The following is a 21,727-nucleotide window of genomic DNA, read 5'->3' on the forward strand; positions in this document are numbered from 1 at the left end:
CTGCGTCGGACCTAGGACCACTTCCGGTCGGTGACGTAGTTCCGCTTTGCTGGGCGCGCGGTGGACGGTCTGAAACGTAGAGTGCGGCTTTCGCTGGGGCTTCGCGTCCCCGGAGCCCAGCATGGCTTCCTCGCGACCCTCCTCCACGGTACAGGTCTCATTCTGGCAGGGAGCGCTGAGGGGGTGGGGGGGGTCCCTGCGAAACAGGGCCATTAGGGAACGGGCTACGGCGGTGGAGGGCCGAGGAGGAAGGCTTCGGTGTTTTCCTAATTCTTGGGTGCTTCCATCTGTTTTAGCTCGTTTTCACCTCTCACTCCAGCCCCGAAATGTAAATATCTCTTCCGTCTGGTTCAGAAACGGAGCTCTGAAAGGGAGTAGAGTCTTGGCCAAGATTTATGACACTTTCAGAACTCTTAATTGTAACGAGGCCTCCTAACTTATCTACTGCTTCATATCCGAAACGTTAGAAATGTATGAACAGTAACTTTCTAACTTGGCCCCCGTACCATCGCGTTGGTTATTTCAGTTATCCTTGATACCCCTGTGATGAGCAGTAATTGTGGAAATTTCATAAAAGCCAAGAAGAGATTTCACCTACTGCAACCGTATGAAATACACATGTTCAAGAGAAAACCTTTGACAGAAAAATCAGCACGAGAAATTGACTAGTTTTATCCATCTCTTCCTATCTACAAAACTTAAGTGATTAAGAGACTGGAACCACTCTTTCCCTCCACCCCCAGATTAAGGAAGACACATTTTAACTGGTGTCTGGTTTGTCCTTTGTGTGGGGAAGAAATAGGTTTGAAGCTCTAAATAAGCTGCATTCTGCTGCGAAACCTATTAGGCTGCTAAGATTAAGCTTTAGGTTAACCTAGGTCTTTGTTTTAGCAGGCAACCAAAACTAAGGCACCAGATGACTTAGTGGCTCCTGTTGTGAAGAAACCACACATCTATTATGGAAGTTTGGAAGAGAAGGAGAGGGAGCGTCTGGCCAAAGGAGAATCTGGGCTTTTGGGAAAAGAAGGACTCAAAGCAGGAATTGAAGCAGGAAACATTAACATAACCTCTGGTAAGATTCAAATTGTGAGTTCATCTTTACCTTTGGTGCTCAAATTTTCTGTAATGATTACCTTCCTCATCTTAAATATCACTAGTTTATGTCAAGAAACTACAACTAATAAGCTTGCACCTATCAAAGTCCATATTCTCCGCCTACCTGACTTGGTCTTATCATCCAAAGAACCTTTTCCTTAAAACCTTTTATACAGTTTTCCTTCAGTGAACTGTTAGTAATTTTACTAGGAATTTATTTATTCAGTGTGTATTTGAATTCAGAGTGATTTCCTTTGTCTTCTGGAGATCTAGTGTAGTTCTGGCGTTAGCTTGGAGCTACTGTGTTTCCTAATATTCTCCTCTTTTTAGTTTTTCAACTGTTTTTCACCCAAAATGAAATTATCTCTTTTAAATTTTAAAGTGATAGCCATCTTTATTTTGAAAGCAATTAAACAATAAAGAAACATATGAAGTAGAAAAACCTGTAATCTTTATTAATTGGAGCTATGTCATTTCAAGAACTTAATAAAACTATAAAAATACACTTTTTTTTCCCATAAATGAAATCACGATAAACCAATTGTTTTGTAAGCTGCATTTGTCATTGTGAATACTGTTAAATGGGCTTTCCTGATGGCTCAGTGGGTAAAGAATTCACCTGCAATGCAAGACACAGGAGACAGTGTGGCTTTGATCACTGGGTGGGGAAGATCCCCTGGAAGAGGAAATGGCAACTTACTGCAGTATTTCTTGCATGGAAAACCCCATGGACAGAGGGGTCTGGTGGGCTACAGTCCACCAGCTCGCAAAGAGTTGGAAACAAGTAAGCCAGTAAGTATGCACACACTGTTGAGGGTATTTTTTCATGCCAGTAACTCGTAGTCTACTATATTTTAAAAATAAAATCATTCATGTTTGTCATAAGAAATTCAGAAAGTATGGAAGGGTATAAAAAGACTTCTGTGCAGATAGGACTTCTGTTGTTTCTCATCGACCCTCCCACACATTTTCTTTTCTATACGTGTGCACTTTTCATGAGTTTTAAACCTTTTATGTTATTTTAAACATGACTGCATCACCCTTGTACTTCTCACCCAAATGCTTGTTTTTTATGTGAGTTTTAAAACTAGCTACTAGATTATCCAAAAAGCCTTATAGTTAAGGCTTTATCATTTTCATGGTAATTATTTCCAGTTCACTGTTAGATTTGTTAGTGTTCCTATACTGAGACTATTTCAGAGAGTAGCTTTGGCAACTGTTAAAATAATGTTTCTATTTTGCCATGGATAGAAAGCCTAGATAACTTGTTAAAAGTGCTCCATATTCTCATTGTCTCATGAAGGCTGTGTGTTTATGTAAGTGTAAGTTGCCAAATGAAACAAGATGACTTGAACCAGTTTCTGGCCTTTAAAACCTCATTTAGTTTTCTGTGTTTGGCATACTTTAATAAACTGAGAAACTAAAGTTTCTAACAGATTAGTTAACTGTCCCTAGAGGCATGCAGCGGAGAAGGCAGTGGCACCCCACTCCAGTACTCTCGCCTGGAAAATCCCATGGACGGAGGAGCGTGGTAGGCTGCCGTCCATGGGGTCACTAAGAGTCGGACACGACTGAGCGACTTCACTTTCACTTTTCACTGTCATGCATTGGAGAAGGAAATGGCAATCCACTCCAGTGTTCTTGCCTGGAGAATCCCAGGGATGGGGTAGCCTGGTGGGCTGCCGTCTATGGGGTTGCACAGAGATGGACACGACTGAAGCGACTTAGCAGCAGCAGCAGAGGCGTGCAAACTCCAGTTGTAAGAGCTTATTTCTCTCTCCTTAATTAAAGAAGATTGGTGATTATGCTGATATTGCCTGTTCTGTTTATAGGAGAAGTGTTTGAAATTGAAGAGCACATCAGTGAGAGACAGGCTGAAGTGTTAGCAGAGTTTGAGAGAAGGAAGCGAGCCCGGCAAATCAACGTTTCCACAGATGACTCAGAGGTCAAAGCTTGCCTTAGAGCTTTGGGGGAACCCATCACACTTTTTGGAGAAGGTCCTGCTGAAAGAAGAGAAAGGTACCCTTTCTAAGTACTTACTCTTTTTTAATCACAGGATTATAGTTCCAGATTTTAGTTGTTGTTGTTGTTCAGTCACTAAGTCATGTCCGACTCTTTGTGACCCCATGAACTTCCCTGTCCTTCACTGTCTCCCGGAGCTTGCTCAGACTCATGTCCATTGAGTCAGTGACGCCATCCGACTGTCTCATCCTGCCGTCCTCTTCTCCTCCTGCCCTCAGTCTTTTCTAGCATCAGGGTCTTTTCCAGTGAGTTGGCTCTTCGCATCAGGTGGCCAAAGTATTGGAGCTTCAGTTTCAGCATCAGTCCTTCCAATGAATTTTGGAGGATTGATTTCCTTTAGGATGGACTGGTTTGATCTTGCTGTCCAAGGGACTCTCAAGAGTCTTCTCCAACCCCACAGTTCAAAAGCATTGATTTTTCGGTACTCTGCCTTCTTTACGGTCCACATCCATACATGACTGCTGGAGAAACCATAACCTTGACTATATGGAACTTTTTCAGCCAACTGATGTCTCTGCTTTTTAAACGCCCTGTCTAGGTTTGTCATAGCTGTTCTTCCAAGGAGCAAGTGTCTTTTAATTTCATGACTGCAGTCACCATCCACATTGATTTTGAAGCCCAAGAAAATGAAATCTGACACTTTGCACTTTTTCCCTATCTATTTGCTGTGAAGTGATTCAACCAGATGCCATGATGTTCATTTTTTGAATGCTGAATTTAAGCCAGCTTTTTTCACTCTCTTTCACTTTCATCAAGAGGCTCTTTAATTCCTCTTCACTTTCTGCCATTATTTAGTTGATACTTGTAGCTAATCCTTTAATAGAATGTCTCACATAATGTTGACAGAATATCTTATTAAGTTGTGTGAATATGGTTTAGTCCATAATCTAAGTCTTAGGCCAGTTTATTCTCCAGTACTAATTTTTCTTTATAAACTGTGAAGATGTTAACATGTTCCTTCCCCTTCCTCTCCTTAGTGTGTAGTTTTCAGTTGGGTAAAATTTGTCACTGAACTCTGAAAATTTAAACAGCAAACGCGTTTTTTGTCATTAACATAAAACATGATGGTAAGTGTTTTTTGGACATTATTGAAAAGAGGTATTTTCCTCAGATAATGCTACTCTTGTGATTCTGAAGTTCCAAAACTGTCAGTGACAGGCTAGTCGTGTGCAGTTATGAGGATGTGACCTGCCTGCCTCTTCAAGACTTGGGGCTCAACTATTCCTCACTTACTACATTTACCCTCTTAAGGCCCTTGCCACTCTTCAGCCCAGTGCAAACTGACGGACCACTACCACGTTGAAATGGCTGTTCATTAAGGTCATCAGCTCATTACTAAGAACAGCCCCAGTACACTGCCACCTATTCCATCCTTCAAACGCTCCCTTTCCTTGGCTCCCATAAAACCCAATCCTCCTGGTTTTCCTCCTGTTTCTTTAGCTAATTCTTCTAAGCCTCATTTTCCCCCTGCATAACCTTTATAAACCGCTGTTGTTTGTCCTTGTCCTGCACCAGCCGTGAGGGATCAGGTCCATTCCCATGGCATGGTGTATGTGGAGTTTATATGGACTCCCATGGCATGGAGTCTGATGACTCCCAGGTCTCTGTAGCCTGGCTATTCGATAGTCTCAAATTTGACGTCTCTAAGTTGTTGTTGTTCAGTCACCAAGTCGTGTCCTACTTTTTGCAACCCCAGGGACTGCAGCATGCCAGGCCTCCCTGTACCTCACCATCTCCTGGAGTTTGCCCAAGTTCATGTCCGTTGAATTGATGATGTCATCCAACCGTCTCATCCTCTGTTGCCCTCTTCTCCTGCTATCTTCAGTCTTTGCCAGCATCAGGGCCTCTTCCAGTTAGTTGGCTGTTTTCATCAGGTGGCCAGAGTATGGAGCTTCAGCTTCAACATCAGTCCTTCCAATGAAAATATTCAGGGTTAATTTCCTTTGGGATTGACTGGTTTGATCTCCTTGCTGTCCAAGGGACTCTCAAGAGCCTTCTCCAGCACCACAGTTCAAAAGCGTCAGTTCTTCAGAACTCTGTCTTCTTGATGGTCCAGTTCTGACACGCGTACATGACTACTGGAAACACTATAGCTGTGACTGTACAGACCTTTTTCAGCTAAGTGGTGTCTCTGCTTTTTAATATACTGTCTGGGTTTATCATTGCTTTCCTTCCAGAAAGCAATCATCTTTAATTTCATGGCTGCAGTCACCATCCGCAGTGATTTTCTTCATCCCAAGAAGAGGAAATTTGTCTCTGCTTCCACCTTTTCCTCTTCTGTTTGCCATGAAGTGTTAAGACCAGAGGCCATCTAATTAGATTTTTTAATATTGAGTTTCAAGCCGACTTTTTCACTCTCTCTTTCACCCTCATCAAGGAGCTCTTTAGTTCCTCCTCGCTTTCTGCCATTAGAGTGGTATCATCTGTGTATCTGAGGCTGTTGATATTTCTCCCAGCTTGTGAGTCATCCAGCCTGGCATTTCCATGATGTACTCTACGTATAAGTTAAATAAGCAGAGTGACAGTATACAGCCTTGTCATACTGCTTTCTTAATTTTGAACCAGTCGTTTATTCCATATAAGGTTCTAACTTGTTTTCTTGACTCGCATTTAGGTTTCTCGGGTGACAGGTAAGATGGTCTGGTATTCACATCTCTTATTTAAGAGTTTTTCACAGTTATGATCCACACAGTCAAAGGCTTTTGCATAGTCAGTGAAACAGAGGTAGATGTTTTTCTGGAATTCCTTTGCTTTCTCTATGATCAGTGAATGTTGGCGATTTGGTGTCTGGTTCCTCTGCCTTTTCTAAACGCAGCTTGTACATCTGGAAGTTTGCATTCAAATATTGCTGAAGCCTAGCTTAAAGGATTTTGAGCATAACCTTACTAGCATGGGAAGTGAGCGCAATTGTCTGGTAGTTTAAATGTTCTTTAGTACTGTCCTTCTTAGGAATTAGGATGAAGATTGACCTTTTTCAGTTCTGTGGCCACTGCTGAGTTTTCCCAAATTTGCTGAGATACTGAATGCAGCACTTTAATAGCATCGTCTTTTAGGCTTTGAAATAGCTCAGCTGGAATTCCATCACCTCCGCTAGCTTTATTGGCAGCAGTGCTTCTGAAGGCCCTCACGATGTTTGGCTCTAGGTGAGTGACCACACCGTCATGGCTATCTAGATCATTAAGATCTTTGCTGTACAGTTCTTCTGTGTATTCTTGCTATCTCTTCCTGATCTCTTCTGCTTCTATTAGGTCATTACTCTTTCTGTCCATTATTGTGCCCGTCTTTGCATGAATTTTGCTATCTCCAGTTTTCTTGAAGAGATCTCTAGTCTTTCTTGTTCTGTTGTCCTCTGTTTCTTCGCATTGTTCTTTGACGAAGGCCTTCTCTCCTTGCTAGTCTCTGGAACTCTGCATTCAGTTGGGTGTACCTTTCCCGTTCTTCCTTGCTTTTCTCTTCTCTTCTTTCCTCAGCTATTTGTAAGACTTTGTCAGACAACCACTTTGCCTTATTGTATTTCTTTTCCTTTGGGATGGTTTTAGTCAGTGCCTCCTCATGTACAGTATTACGAACCTCTGTCCATAGTTCTTCAGACACTCTGTTCACCAGATCGAATCCCTCGAATCTCTTTCTTACCTCCACTGTATGATCGTGGAGGATTTGATTTAAGTCGTATCTGAATGCCCTAGTGGTTTTCCATGCTTTCTTTAGTTTAAGCCTGAGTTTTGCTATAAGGAGCTGATGATGTGAGCCACAGTTAGCTTCAGGTCTTGTTTTTGCTGAGTGGATAGAGCTTCTCCATTTACGACTGCAAAGAATAAAATCAATCTGGCATTTGGTGATGTCCACATGTAAAGTTGTCTCTTGTGTTGTTGGAAAAAGGTGTTTACTATGACCAGTGTATTCTCTTGGTAGAATTCTGTTAGCCTTTGTCCTGCTTCATTTTGTACTCCAAAGCCAAACTTGCCTGTTACTCCAAGTATCTCTTGACTTGCTCCTTTTGCATTCCAATCCCCTGAGATTAACAGAATATCTTTTTTTGGTGTTAGTTCTAGAAGATCTTATAGGTCTTCATAGAACTGGTTAGCTTCAACTTCTTCAGCATCAATGGTTGGGGCTTAAACTTGGGTTACCGTGGTGTTGAATGGTTTGCCTTGGAAACGAACTGAGATCATTCTGTCATTTTTCAGATTGCACTCAAGTGCTGCATTTCAGACTCTTTTATTGACTGTGATGGCTACTCCATTTCTTCTAAGAGATTCTTGCCCACTGTAGTAGATTTAATGGTCATCTGAATTAAATTTGCCCATTCTTGTCCATTTTAGTTCACTGATTCCTTAAAGATGTCGATGTTTATTCTTGCCCATCTCCTGCTTGACCACTTCCAATTTACCTTTACTCATGGACCTACGTTGAATGAAATTAAAAGACACTTACTCCTTGGAAGAAAAGTTATGACCAACCCAAACAGCATATTAAAAAGCAGAGATATTACTTTGCCAACAAAGGTCCATCTAGTCAAAGCTATGGTTTTCCCAGTAGTCATGTATGGATGTGAGAGTTGGTCTTTAAAGAAAGCTGAGTGCCAAAGAGTTGATGCTTTTGAACTGTGGTGTTGGAGAAGACTCTTGAGAATCCATTGGACTGCAAGGAGATCCAACCAGTCCATCCTAAAGGAAATCAGTCCTGAATATTCATTGGAAAGACTGATGCTGAAGCTGAAACTCCAGTCCTTTGGCCACCTGATGCAAAGAGCTGACTCATTTGAAAAGGCCCTGATGCTGGGAAAGATTGAAGGCAGAAGAAGGGGATGACAGAGGATGAGATGGCTGGATGGCATCACTGACTTCGACGGATGTGAGTCTGAGTGAACTCCAGGAGTTGGTGATGGACAGGGAGGCCTGGCGTGTTGCGGTCCATACGGTCACAACTGAGCAACTGAACTGAAGTGAGCTGACATTGAACTCATCTATTTTCCATCCTTTTCCTATTCTTGCAAATAACACAACCATTCACACAGTTTTCAGTTAAAAACCTGCGTCACCTTCTCTATAACCCATCAGCAAAATCTTGTTTATTCTACTTCTGAAATATACCTCCAGCATGTCCTCTTGTCTCTCCCTCCACTAGTTTCACATTTAGACTATTGTAATAACCCCAGATTTGCTGTATTAATTGTTTGCTTAAAATCCTACAGTGTCTCTTACTAAACTTAGAGTAAAAAACTCCTAATATGCTCTTCATCCTTACCTTGTACCCTTCTTCCCGTTTACTAGACTTAGTAGCCATAATGATCCTCCTAGGATACTCAAGCTTTATTTTCTGTCTTTTGACTTAATTTTCCTTTTTTTGTTCCCCTCGCTCACCTTTTGTGTTGTGATTTAGTCGCTAAGTTGTGTCTGACTCTTGCAACCCTATGGACTGTAGCTTGCCAGGCTCCTCTGTCCATGGATTTAATTCTTTGGGTTTTAGCATAAATATCACCTCCTTAAAGAAGCTCTTCCTAACCTCTGGTCCCTGGTAAAGTGAGCCCCGACATTATACTCTGTCATGGTGTGTTACTTTGTTAATAGCCTCGCAAAGGATATACTTTGTTTGTTGTTTGTGTCCCTTAGGTGCCTGTCTGGAGTCTCCGCTGCCACTGTCTTATTGAGTCCTTTAAGACTCAAGTGGAGGATATCACAGTATACTGAGTTCCCTCCTTTGTTCTTCCCTCTTTTTCCTCCATGCTTTTCCAGGAGTCTTTCTCAAATGTGAACCCTGCTCACCCTGGCATTAGGAGCACATTGTGGCCTGGCCCCTACTGAGATTCGCAGCCATTTCTCTCACTCAGCCTTTCCCAGCCCCCATGCTCCAGCCATACTGAACTGTTGATTCCAGGCTCAACATGCTTGCCTCTAGACCTTCACATTTGTGGAACCCTCTGCCTTAGCTGTCCTTTCCGAACGTTCTTGACCTATTGACCTGATTGATTGAGGGCTCAGTTTAGAGACCATCTTCTCCACAAGGCCTTCCCTGGTTCCCTCCAAGTCTAGGTGGTTTACTCATGATTCCCCTTAGCACCCTGTGAAGTCAAGGGTGTTTCTTGGTCATTTTCTATACTTAGCGCGTCAAGAGTATCCAACACACTGTGGCGCTGAGTGAAGTAAGGTGAAAGTCCTACTTTACCTTATCTCAACTCTATTTAAATTCTGTTCTTCTTTGTTACAGGTTAAGAAATATCCTCTCAGTGGTCGGTACTGATGCCTTAAAAAAGACCAAAAAAGATGATGAGAAATCAAAGAAGTCCAAAGAAGAGGTAAAATACGTCCTTGGCTTCATAGTGTCAGCACGCGGGAGGCAAGGGGCTAGTTCTCTCGTTTTCTGTTTTCAGAGCTGAGCTTTGCCTCGGATGAGGCGCAGAGCAGGGGTTGGAGACTGCTGTTCAGGAATAGTTGTTGGCAGTTGTTTGTGGTTCCTTTGTAGATACAAACGGAGGTAAGCGAGTTTCCCATTTTGGGAAAGAAGCACAGCATTCCTGGTTTCCCTTTTAAAAAGGAACCAGAAATCATCCAATAGGAACTCATAGAAAGAAACACAGCAGTAAGCGCATATACCTGATTTCATCACATTATACTGAACTAATTCACCTTTTTCCTGGGCAGTTACAGTAGGGAATTGATAGCTATGAAAGAGGCAGGGATGCCTCAGACTTGACATTTCTGCTCTTATTTAACTTTCAGTATCAGCAGACCTGGTACCATGAAGGACCAAACAGCCTGAAGGTTGCTAGACTGTGGATTGCTAATTATTCACTGCCCAGGTAAGGAGAAATTTGAGGAGGAGGAAGAAGCATGCTTCTTGTTTCCTCTCAGGGACTGAGGATCTGCTTTATAATGACTGTGGTTGTTAGTTGAAATTGAGTGGTACAGAGACTTCTGTGGACCCTTGTTTCCAGCCAGTTTGCCCAGGGTAATGTTTTCTGTGTTACAGGGCAATGAAACGCTTAGAAGAGGCCCGTCTTCATAAAGAGATTCCTGAGACAACTAGAACCTCCCAGATGCAAGAGCTGCACAAATCTCTCCGGGTAAGGCGCTCTCCATGATTGCCCGATGTTTAAAGGTTTCTTGCAGTGTTTATTAAATGTTCTACCTTGGCCCGCCTCTAACAAATAAAAGGCAGCCGTACATCTTTGCTTGCACTGTTGCTGCTTGAGAGGATCCGTCCGTTAAGGTGCCAGGGAACCTGCTGTACTTTGTACGAGGCAGGCGCCTGTGGTTCTGTGCTGTACTTCTCCCTTTTAAAATGTTAGACTGTGCTTTAAGGCTTGCCATGGCTTTCTGGTTTATATTTAGCGGACAGAGACGCTGTCGACACAGACTGTAGATGACAGCATGAGGGAGTTCCAGATAAGCCTTGACTCGGTTCATTCATTCATTTGTAGAAGTGTCTCCTGACAAAAGAGGAGGGGTGGGGAATCTTAGGGTGGGTTAAAACTGAAAAGGTTTTTTTTGTTGTTGTTGTTGTTGTTGTTTTTATGGTGGAAAAGCCAAGAAAGTCTTGGGTTAGCATTTAATGATTCCTTGTTTGTCTTTTTTTTAAGTCTTTGAATAATTTCTGCAGTCAGATTGGGGATGATCGGCCTATCTCCTACTGTCACTTTAGTCCCAATTCCAAAATGCTGGCCACAGCTTGTTGGTAAGTCCCCATTTTACAGTGTTTTGTTTTCTTTTCCCTGAATGGGGTTCTGGGGGGAAAGTCAACATTTGTTTTCGAAGGTCATTGCTTGGCTTCCCTGGTGGCTCGGCTGGTAAAGAATCCGCCTGCATTGTGGGAAACCTGTGTTCAGTCCCTGGGTTGGGAAGATCTCCTGGAGAAGGGAAAGGCTGCCCACTCCGGTATTGTGGCCTTGAGAATTCATGGACTGAATTCCATGGGGTCGCAAAGAGTCAGATGTGACTGAGCTACTTTCAAAAAAAAGGTGAAAAATAAATAGAAGGCCATTGCCATCCCATTTTCCTCTGCTGCTCATGATCACATCAAACTAGAGGTGGTAATGTGTACCCATTGTAGTTTATAATAGAGCTTTCAGTTCTCATGTGTCAGTCATATTCTTGGCATTAGCATCATTTTGGAGCAGATATATTAATACAAGGAGTTTATAGACTAATTATACACACCTTGATACAGCTTTTCTTTATTAGTTATGTGACCTAAGCAAGATACTTCTGTGTAAGCTTCAGTTTCTTTATCTGTAAAGCAAAGCGAATTACCGTTTTTGTGTTTATTCTGTTTTCTGTTTGCCATCGCATATGCAAAAAACTTTTAAGATGTGAAAACTTTGGTGTTTTGTTCTGTTCAGTCACTTAGTGTTCTTGTGGGACATTGTCATCTAGTGAGGGGCTATCTTCCTTACATTGTACACACAGAAGCTACCTGACTAGGCAAAAATCAAGACCAGTTCAGGAGAAAACCAAGGACCTATGTAGATCGTCCACCTCTTCAAAGCCTTAGCCGTCTTTATTATAAAGTAGAAATGACTCACTCTGCTGTGCAGCAGAAACTGCACAACATTGTAAATCATCTATACTCCAATTTAAAAAGTTAATTACAGAAAATAAAACGAACACACAAGTAGAGTAGAAATGATCATTCCTGTCTTATGTACCTCACAAATCTGTTACAAGGGTCATCTGAGATGATATAAAAGTAATTTGTTGGAATTTTTCAAAATAAAGCAGTTTTTAAAATTTAATTACTTTGTAAGTAATATGCTATTCATATTTAAGGAGATAGTATCATTATTAATATTATAGTTAGATAATTTAATTTCTCCTACTTTGCCTAGAAATTGGTCCAAAAGTTAAGGAGAAGAGCAACTTGTGCTATAATATTTATAGTCCAGTAGAGGCCTTTGTTTGCTTCAGACCTGGTTATAGCTTTCTTATATAACCCTTCAAATGATAAGTCTTTTCTTTTTTGTCTGCCACTATAACTATTTTTGGGGGTAAGAAGATACTGTCCTTTAGTAATGTTACCAAGATACCTTTTCCTTCCCAGACCAACCCTGGCTGAGGTGCTTTCCTTTGTGTTTGATAGGAGTGGGCTCTGCAAGCTCTGGTCTGTTCCGGATTGCAACCTCCTTCACACTCTGCGAGGTGAGTTAGACTCTTACCCAAAGCTTGGTCTTTTTCCCAGTTCAAACTCTATCAAGCAGTATAGCTCTTAAAGCTCTACCAGACACTCAAACCCAGTACACACACAATTAATTCTTGATATGATCTGACTTGGTTTGGTTTTCTTTGACTGCAAGGCTGAATGATAATGATATCATATGCATAGTTCTCTCTCATGTCCAGCCCTACTCTGGCATTTGCAGTCTCTAAAGCAAGAAACTTTTTTGTGTGTGTTTAGCTTTTTTTTTAATGTAATTTATACGTTTAAATTTTAAAAGTTCAGTTTTTTAGTAGTTGAATAACTAATACTTTATAGGTTCACGTTTTCTGAAATGTGTATATATAATATTCCTCATTGTGTATATTTACACTTAAGTTATAACGGAACAGCAGCCCTTTAATTTCCATCTCTTACACTCCTTCAGGCCATAACACAAACGTGGGAGCGATCGTATTCCATCCCAAATCCACGGTCTCCTTGGACCAAAAAGACGTCAACCTGGCCTCTTGTGCTGCTGATGGTTCTGTGAAACTGTGGAGCCTTGACAGGTGAATATTACTGCTCTGTCTGCACGGCAGTCACCACAGTAAACAGTTGATTGGTTGGCCCTAGGGACCTAGAACTCTGTACCTTGGCTTTTGCCTCTAAACAGTGACCACTGTTTCCTGGCTCCAGTTATTCTGGAACGATCTATTATACCTGCCATTGCAGTAGATTGACGTTGGAGAAATGCGCCATTTGGTAGATTGACTGAAAATAATACTCCAGACAACACATTGGTTCTTAGCAAACAGCCGCAGGGGAGAGAAAGAAGGCTATGTCCAGCAGTATTGCCAAGGAAGTGGTATCTCCTCCCAATTTCATCATACTTTACCTAAACCATATTTTCCAATTACAACAGGCTTGTCTGTTTTAATGTGTTTGTGATTATTTATTGTTTTCCAAGAAATAGTTAGAAGCACCTTATTGCCTAAAAGACTTCTGAATTCAGTTGCTTAGTTTTCCTTCTTTGGGAAAGCACATGAGGCTTTTGTTCTAGGATTTTGTGAGGAGCTAATTAGTGTCTCCACTCTGCTAGATAGGATATTACCTGTGAGCACAGCAAGTTTTAATTGGCTTTGGTAATAAGTAGCAATGTTTGTTCCCCTAGGGCTTTGATTAGTTCTGTGTATCCACATTAATAGTGTTCCCTTTTTAATTGCCCTCTTTAGGGTTTGTGTTTATTTCCTTTCACTGGTGTTTCAGATCTTTCTGCTGTTGCTGGTAGTAGAATTTAAGGGCCACTGAAAGGAAACTAAGCCTCTGTTTAGGAGTTCTTTCATGAAGATCCTTGGACAAGCTGAAGTTTGAGATAAAATTATCTATAATCCACTTGCACCAGAAATGTTTGACATTGCCCTGCATCTCTATCAAAGTATGTTTCTTTCTAGACTCTCAGCAGTCCTTTGGTTCAGAGAAATTATTTTGCTTGTTAGGTTTTTCTCTTAATCGTAAGTGGTATAGAATTGAGCGTTTGTTGACAGTGAACTGAAGTAGAACGACAATGCTTGCTGAAGTGCTGTGACATCTGCTTCTGCTTCACTGACTACACTGAAGCCTTTGACTGTATGGATCACAACAAATTGTGGAAAATTCTGAGAGAGATGGAAATAGCAGACCACTTGACCTGCCTCTTGTGAAACCTGTATGCAGGTCAAGAAGCAACAGTTAGAACCGGACATGGAACAACACACTGGTCAAAATTTGGAAAGGAGTACGTCAAGGCTGTATATTGTCACCCTGCTTATTTGACGTACAAGCAGAGTAAATCATGAGAAATGCCGGGCTGGATGAAGCACAAGCTAAAATCAAGATTGCCTGGAGAAATATCAATAACCTCAGATATACAGATGACACCACCCTTATGGGAGAAAGCGAAGAGAAACTAAAGAGCCTCTTGATGAAAGGTGAAAGAAAAGAGTGAAAAAGCTGGCTTAAAATTCACATTGAAAAAACTAAGATCATGGCATCTGGTCCCATCACTTCATGGCAAATAGATGGGGAAACAATGGAAACAGTGACAGACTTTATTTTCTTGGACTCCAAAACCACTGTAGATGTCAGCTGCAACCATGAAATTAAAAGACACTTGCTTCTTGGAAGAAAAGCAATAACCAACCTAGATAGCGTATTAAAAAGCAGAGGCATTACTTTACTAACAGAGGTGCATATACACAAAGCTATGGCTTTTCCAGTAGTCATTTATGGATGCGAGAGTTGGACCGTAAAGAAGGCTGAGCTCCAAAGAACTGATGTTTTTGAACTGTGGTGCTGGAGAAGACTCTTGAGAGTCCCTTGAACTGCAAGGAGATCAAATCAGTCCATCCTAAAGGATATCAACCCTGAATATTCAGTGGAAGGACTGATGCTAAAGCTGAAGCTCCAATACTTTGGCCACGTGATGTGAAGAACTGACTCATTGGAAAATACCCTGATGCTGCAAAAGATTGAAAGCAGGAGGAGAAGGGGACGACAGAGGAGGAGATGTTTGGATGGTATCACTGACTCGGTGGACATGAGTTTGAGCAAGCTCCAGGAGATGGTGAAGGACAGGGAGGCCTGGCCTGCTGTAGTCCATGGAGTCACAAAGAGTAGCACACACCTGAGCTACTGAGCAACAGAAGATGGGCAGTGTTCCCCTGTGGACATATGTAATAGTCCCAAAGCTTTTATAACCTTGGGAGGTGATTAAATTATCATTGGCCCTAAAATTTTAAGATTACAAATTACATTTTGGCCTGCCCACCCATGCAGAATGAGTGCCTGTGTGCTCAACCATTGAAAAAAATTCAGTGAATATTTGCATGACTGTAAAATAGTTTGCTTACGATATTTGGTTCCTTTTCAGTGATGAACCGGTGGCAGATATTGAAGGCCACACAGTGCGTGTTGCCCGTGTAATGTGGCATCCATCAGGACGTTTCTTAGGTACCACCTGGTAAGCCATCCTCTTACTCTGTCTTCAAGTAATATTTTCTTGGACTGCAATGAATCAGAATCAAAAAAGACTATATGGTACAGTTAAGGCTAAGTGTATTTGGCTTTAAATTGCAGTTAATCTGAAATTTCGGTCACTAAATGCCAGAGAGCTAGAGTTTCCCTCTTCTCTTTCTTGGCTAGTACTAGAAGTGCATTTTTTGGTGGAGGGGGGTGGCGGGGTGGGCTATACATTGTATTATAACTTCACTGCTTACAGATTAGTCTCTTTTCTTGGTTCTATAAATTCATTGAGGCCAGAATCTATTAAAGAAGTTTTTGAGATACAATTTACATGCAGTGAAATGGATTTAAGTGTATAATTTAGTCGGTCTTGACAAATGCATACATCCACATGACCCACATCCCTGTTGTTGGATGTCCAAGGGAACAAAAAGTGCCCACCAAACTGAGAAGTCTTTTTTTTTTGGTTGCACTGAGTCTTCGTTGCTGCCTGTGGGCTCTGTAGTTGTGGTGAACCGGCGCTGCTTTTGTTGCAGTGCACATGCGTCTCATTGCAGCGGCTTCCCTTATTGCCGACTAAGCTCAGCCTCTGAGCGCGCAGGCTTCAGCAGTTATGGCGCATGGGTGGCCCCACGTCATGTGGAATCATCCCGGACCAGGGATTGCGCCCATGTCCCCTGCATTGGCAGGTGGGTTCTTATCCACTGTACCATGAGGGATGTCCCTGAGAAGCATCTTGAGATGAATAATCAAGGTGGACAACTCCATCCATATAACCAGTGGATCAGTTTATTATAGGGTCACTTATAGGGTGGGATCTGGCAGTCAGCAATCCTGAAGCATTCGCAGCTGCACTCTGCACCTTCAAGAAGCCATTGCAGCAATTTTATAGTGAACGTAGCGTATGGGGGTCTGTGCTTGGAAGCAGGAAGTACATTCCTAAGTCAAGATTTATGAATGGGTAACCAGTAGGTGCTGGGAATACATCAGCAAAGGTCTTCATTGTTTGACGACTAACAGAGCATGGAGGTCTCCTGGTCCTAATGGTTGTTAAACAATATCTATTAACTATTAATAAAAGCCCTTGACAATAGAAAAGTGATTTACCACACAGTACAGTTCTAGGTGGGGTCAGCAGGAGGACAGGAAGGACTGTATGGGCCCAAGACGGCATCAGTTATGCTCATAGCCATACACTTGTTGATAGAACACTTGCATCACCCCAGAAAGTTCCCCCATGCCTTTCCCAGCCAACTCCCCTTTCCAAAACAACCCCTGCCCTGATTTCTGTCACCATAAATTAATTCTATATGGTCATACCGTATAAACTCATTTGTGTCTGGGTTCTTTTACTCAGCACAACATTTTTAAGATTCATTCTTGTCCTTGCATGTATCAGTAGCTCCTTTTTATTGCTGAGAAGTAGTCAGTTGCATAACTGGCAGTTTATCCATTCTCCCATTGGTGGACACTTGGGCTGTTTCCAACTCTTGGCTGGTAAGAATAAAGCTACTACACGTACTCTTGTCCAGTACTTTTTGTGGACATATTTGTCTTTCCTTTCTCTTGAATAAATACCTTGGAATGCAATTGCAAGGTTATAGGATAGATGTATATTTAACTTTTAAATTTTCCATAGTGTTGGTGTCATTCTGCATTCCCAGCATTCTAGTGTTGTTGTTGTTGTTGTTTTAACATCTTTGCAACATTTGGCATTGGCAGTCTCATCATTTGGCCCAGTCTTGGAAGTATGTAGTGAAATCTCATGGTTTCAGTTTTTATTACTCTGATGACTGTTGGTGTTGAGTCATATGCTTATTGACCCTTTGTGTATTTTCTTTTGTTCAGTGTTCAGGTGCTTTACTCATTTTTTTAATTGAGGATTTTTTATTTGTTTTATCTTTTTTCCCATATGTATTACAGTTTTCTCATTTATTGAGATTTTCACTATTAAAATTGCTTTGGTGGCTGCATTGAAAATCATTTGACCGTGTATGTCTGGGCCTCTTTATATACTCTCTATTCTATTATATTCTCTTGATTTATTTGTGATTGATTATATCCCCAACATTCAGTTTAGGACCCAGTAAATGCTCAGTGAATGGAAGGACACAACAGTGAAATTGGGGAAGAAAGTAGGTGACAGAGTCTTTGTTCTGGGCCATTCTAGGGGGATTCTCTTTTTTAAAATAGCCACTGAGGTAGTTTTTTAGGCATAGGCAGTCCATAGTTTCCCAGTTAGCACCCAAGACAGATATGCTTAGTTGTGGAGACATTATTTATGCCAGAAAAGAATTTATTAATATGGTTGTTTGAGTAGTTTCAGAAATATAACTTGAGCTCCAACTATTTATAGTACTTGGTACATTGAAGCACTTTGTACACTTGTAATTTATAGCACTTTGTACACTTCGAGTATCTGCTGTTAATTATTAGCTTGGCTTTTTAAGCTATGACCGATCATGGCGCTTATGGGATTTGGAAGCTCAAGAGGAGATCCTGCATCAGGAGGGCCACAGCATGGGTGTGTATGACATTGCCTTCCATCAAGATGGCTCTTTGGCTGGCACTGGGTAAGGCTTCTTCCACATAGCCGGGGCAGCGCAGTCCTCTGACCTCTGACATCTGCCTGCTTCCACAGAGAATTGGGTTCAAAATACTCATTCATGAATTGTTTTGTCAGGGGACTGGATGCATTTGGTCGAGTTTGGGACTTGCGCACCGGACGTTGTATCATGTTCCTAGAAGGTCACCTGAAGGAAATATATGGAATAAGTTTCTCCCCCAATGGGTAAATAAGCTCACTGAAGGAGGGGTGGAGGGGTTATTGGTCAGGAAGTATTCTGTGTGTCTAACTTCCTCGCTACATCTGATCCACAGCTACCACATTGCCACTGGCAGTGGCGACAACACCTGCAAAGTGTGGGACCTTCGACAGCGACGTTGTGTCTATACCATTCCTGCCCATCAGAACCTAGTGACAGGTGTCAAGTTTGAGCGTAAGTTTTCCTTCTGTTGTAAGCCTAACTTCAAGACAAACAGATTGCGTTTGCATGAAATGCAGACCAGGTGTTAGCTTAACTTGGAAGGGGAACATGAGAGAATTTGGACCCTGCTGAAGGAACACATGATAATTTCCTTCCCTCAAACACCCTTTCAGACACAGCTGTGACTGCATGCTTCTTGTTGCTAGGAAGGAAAGAAGACTTCTGTGCATGTTTTGCTTTCCATGGAAGGTCCAAGCTCTTAGTTCTTAATATTATTTTGAATAGGTTGTGTATCAGGGAAAGAACCAAAAGACCTTAATAATGTTATTTGTTTCCCTAAGTCTGTCTGTAGTTGTTGTCTTTTTTGTAGAGGCCTAGTAAAAATGCAGATTGGAGGTTGGCGTTTTGTGAATGCCGAAATAACATCTTTTTGAAAATAGTATATTCTAGTGGATTTGGGGACATCCCAGGTGGCACAGCGGTAAAGAATCCACCTGCCAGTGCACGAGATGCAAGAGACGTGGGTTTGATCCCTGGGTTGGGAAGATCCCCTGGAGGAGGAAATAGCAAGCCACTCCAGTATTCTTAATTGCTTTAGATTTTTTTTTTCCTCATGTGGCATGTGGGATCTTAATTTCCCAACCAGGGGTCAAACCATGCCCCCTACAGTGGAGACATGGAATCTTAACCACTGGACCGCCAGGGAAGTAACCCACTCTAGTATTCTTGCCTGGAAAATTCCGTGGACAGAGGAGCCTGGCGGGCCACCAAGAGTCGGCCACGACTAAGCACACAGCCTGCAGATTTGGGTTCTTTTCTTTTCTTACGCTCTCTAATATTTCACTTCCTTAAGTAATTCCTCTTCTCTTTTGTAGCTATCCATGGGAATTTCTTGCTCACTGGTGCCTATGATAACACAGCCAAGATCTGGACTCACCCAGGCTGGTCCCCTCTGAAGACTCTGGCCGGCCACGAAGGCAAAGTGATGGGCCTAGACATTTCTTCCGATGGGCAGCTCATAGCCACTTGCTCCTATGACAGGACCTTCAAGCTCTGGATGGCTGAATAGGCAGGACCATGGAAGAAGGACTCAAGCCTCACTCTCCCTTTAGAGCCATTTTCAAAAGAAAGGAATTGATGTGTTTTGTTCTATCATGTATTTTGCCAATTACCATGTATATAGATCCTCAAAAGAACTGAATTTCTGTCTCAGCTCCCACTGCAGGCAAGCAGCCCGATCCCTGGGTGTTGGTCAACCCCTTCCACGGTTGAAAATTTTTAGTTTTCATCTTCAAGCCCCTCCATGAACTTTGTAGACATTGTTTTTATTAATCTTTTGTTTGAATGCCCTCTTGCTTTCCTCAAACCACTCAGTTTTTACTTCTTGAAACCTGGCTTTCCGTTACATGGTACATGTTTCAGGACTCCATGTGACCCAGCGAGCAAGACGGTTGTGCTCTGTGCAGGAAGCCCTCAGGTGAGAAGCACATCTCACTGTGCGCTGGCTGAACAGTACCTGACAGCGAGCACCCTGAGAATGGAAGGCGGGACGTAGACCACAGCTGTGTCCCGGGTTATGCAGTGGAGGTCTTACCTCATCCTGTTGAGTTCACTGGGAATGCGAACTGCATCGGGAAGTTCAGAACTGAGCAGCTGCCTCTTCAGAAGATGTCTTCCATTTTGCTTTGAAGTTTGGCATCCTTTGTATTACCCCAAAACTAGGCCATTGTGTCAAGATTCTGTGAAATTTTTAGGAAGCAAACACGATGTCTCTGTTGTGCAAGTTCTTTTCTGTTGGTTATTTATATGTACCCTTCATGTGGAGATAACTCGGGGGGGGGGAAAATCCCTAATGGATATTCCTAAACATAAAACTTTTTTTCTTTATTGCACACTTGCTACCGAGTAAAATCCTATTTAAAAAACTGTCCTTTAAAGAATTATTTTGTATAGTGAAGCATTTTTTTTGTATAGTGAAGCATTTCCTGAGTCCACAGAGATCCTTTTTTTAAGTTTGGGGTGTAACAAATGATCTCAAGTATGGCTTTTTCCAATTCCATCTCCTTAGTAAGCATTCTGTCAGTCTTTTTTTTTTCTTTTAATAGAGGGCTGTTGCATTATAGGCCAGACTACAGTGAACTGTATCTGGACCCTCTAATTCTTATTCATTGGCCATGCAGCAGTTACCTTCTCTTTCCACCCCAGATACACAACCACTGAAATCTGAATTCGCACAGATTCACACAAAAGTAGAATTGGCAAGGATTGTGTATAGAAAATTGAAGGGCTTATATGATGGCTTCTTGAACATTCAAAACACTTGTCCTTTGCTCCTCAGGGAGGCTGACAGTTACTCTTGTACAAACTATGAATGAGTGACATGTAGCTAAATAGACTTTTTAGTCTGATTTCAGTTGCAACCAAGTGGTTACACATCCTGTGTGCCTCTGGAGGTTCTGGATTATCAGCTCTGCCTTCCATTGGGGACTTCACTCTTTTCACTGTTTAACGGGCTGTATTTCCTCCATAGTTGTGGTGGTTTAGTCACAAAGTTGTGTCCGACTCCTGCAACCCCATGGACTGTAGCCCAGCAGGCTCTTCTGTCCATGAGATTCTCCTGGCAAGAATACTGGAGTGGGTTACCATTTCCTCCATAGTTAAGCCATGAAAAATTATTTTTTTCATAACTGCCTTTGTAGTGTGTTGAAACTAATAATGAACCTTGGTGTATTAGCATGCAATTTTAAAATATAGTGTGTGCAAGATTTTCTCAAAGTGAAATTTTACTATCATTCAAATGTGTCTTTTTGGTGGGATGGGGTGTTCAAGTGATTTAGGAGTAGCAACTGAGTGAAAACATTTCATCTAAGCCTTTGGCAAAAGAAATGTGGAATATACATTTCCTCAGTGGAAATGTTAGAAAGCCTTTGGCTGAGGAGCATACGCTAAGTGTGGCATTTCATGATAATGATGAGATAAACACTACCGTCATCACGTAAGAGGACACTTTGTCTAGATCCTGCCAGGCAACACAGACATCTTGTTTATTTCTCACAGTCTCATGAGTTAATTATTCTTACCTTTTTTACAAACAAAACTGCAGTTCAAAGAAGTAACTTGCTCCAGATGACCTAATTAGTAAGTGGTAGATTCTGGTCTCTGTGACCTTATAAGAGGTTTCCTAGGACTTCAGTATGTTAGCAACACTGACCAGACCAAAAAAAAAAAAAAAAACAGTCTAGCCAGCACAGCCTGTTCCCTGTACAAAGCCTGAACTTTTTAACCACTCTACCTTGTATTTATTTTTTACTTGCATTTATTTTTTGGCGGCGTTTATTCCCAGGCCATCACGTTTTTTGTTTCTTCATTTTCTTCTGGGGTATGTTTTTTTTCTGTGCCACCTCCTCTTCCGGTTTAGGAACAGTCTCCTTTTTCAGTGAGAATTTGTCCTTTTTTCAGCGTGGCAGGGACAGTGAGGATCGTCTCAGTGT

At 41.8% G+C, this 21,727-nt stretch overlaps 1 protein-coding gene across 2 annotated transcripts; it reads left to right on the forward strand.

Annotated features, from left to right (window-relative positions):
- PRPF4 (pre-mRNA processing factor 4) lies at positions 24–20,162 on the forward strand. Of its 2 annotated transcripts, none has more exons than XM_005684322.3 (14): positions 24–148; positions 895–1,072; positions 2,928–3,114; positions 9,325–9,412; positions 9,837–9,916; positions 10,087–10,180; positions 10,697–10,791; positions 12,193–12,251; positions 12,695–12,818; positions 15,158–15,247; positions 17,700–17,822; positions 17,933–18,040; positions 18,130–18,248; positions 19,112–20,162. In XM_005684322.3, the coding sequence occupies exons 1-14, from the start codon at positions 122–124 to the stop codon at positions 19,303–19,305; spliced, it is 1,566 nt and encodes a 521-aa protein (XP_005684379.1). In that variant the 5' UTR covers positions 24–121; the 3' UTR covers positions 19,306–20,162. The 2 variants fall into 2 exon arrangements, with proteins under 2 accessions (XP_005684379.1, XP_005684377.1); XM_005684320.3 differs by having other exon boundaries at positions 29–154.

Source organism: Capra hircus, chromosome 8 (genome assembly GCF_001704415.2).
Source record: "Capra hircus breed San Clemente chromosome 8, ASM170441v1, whole genome shotgun sequence".
In the NCBI taxonomy this organism is placed as follows: domain Eukaryota; kingdom Metazoa; phylum Chordata; class Mammalia; order Artiodactyla; family Bovidae; genus Capra; species Capra hircus.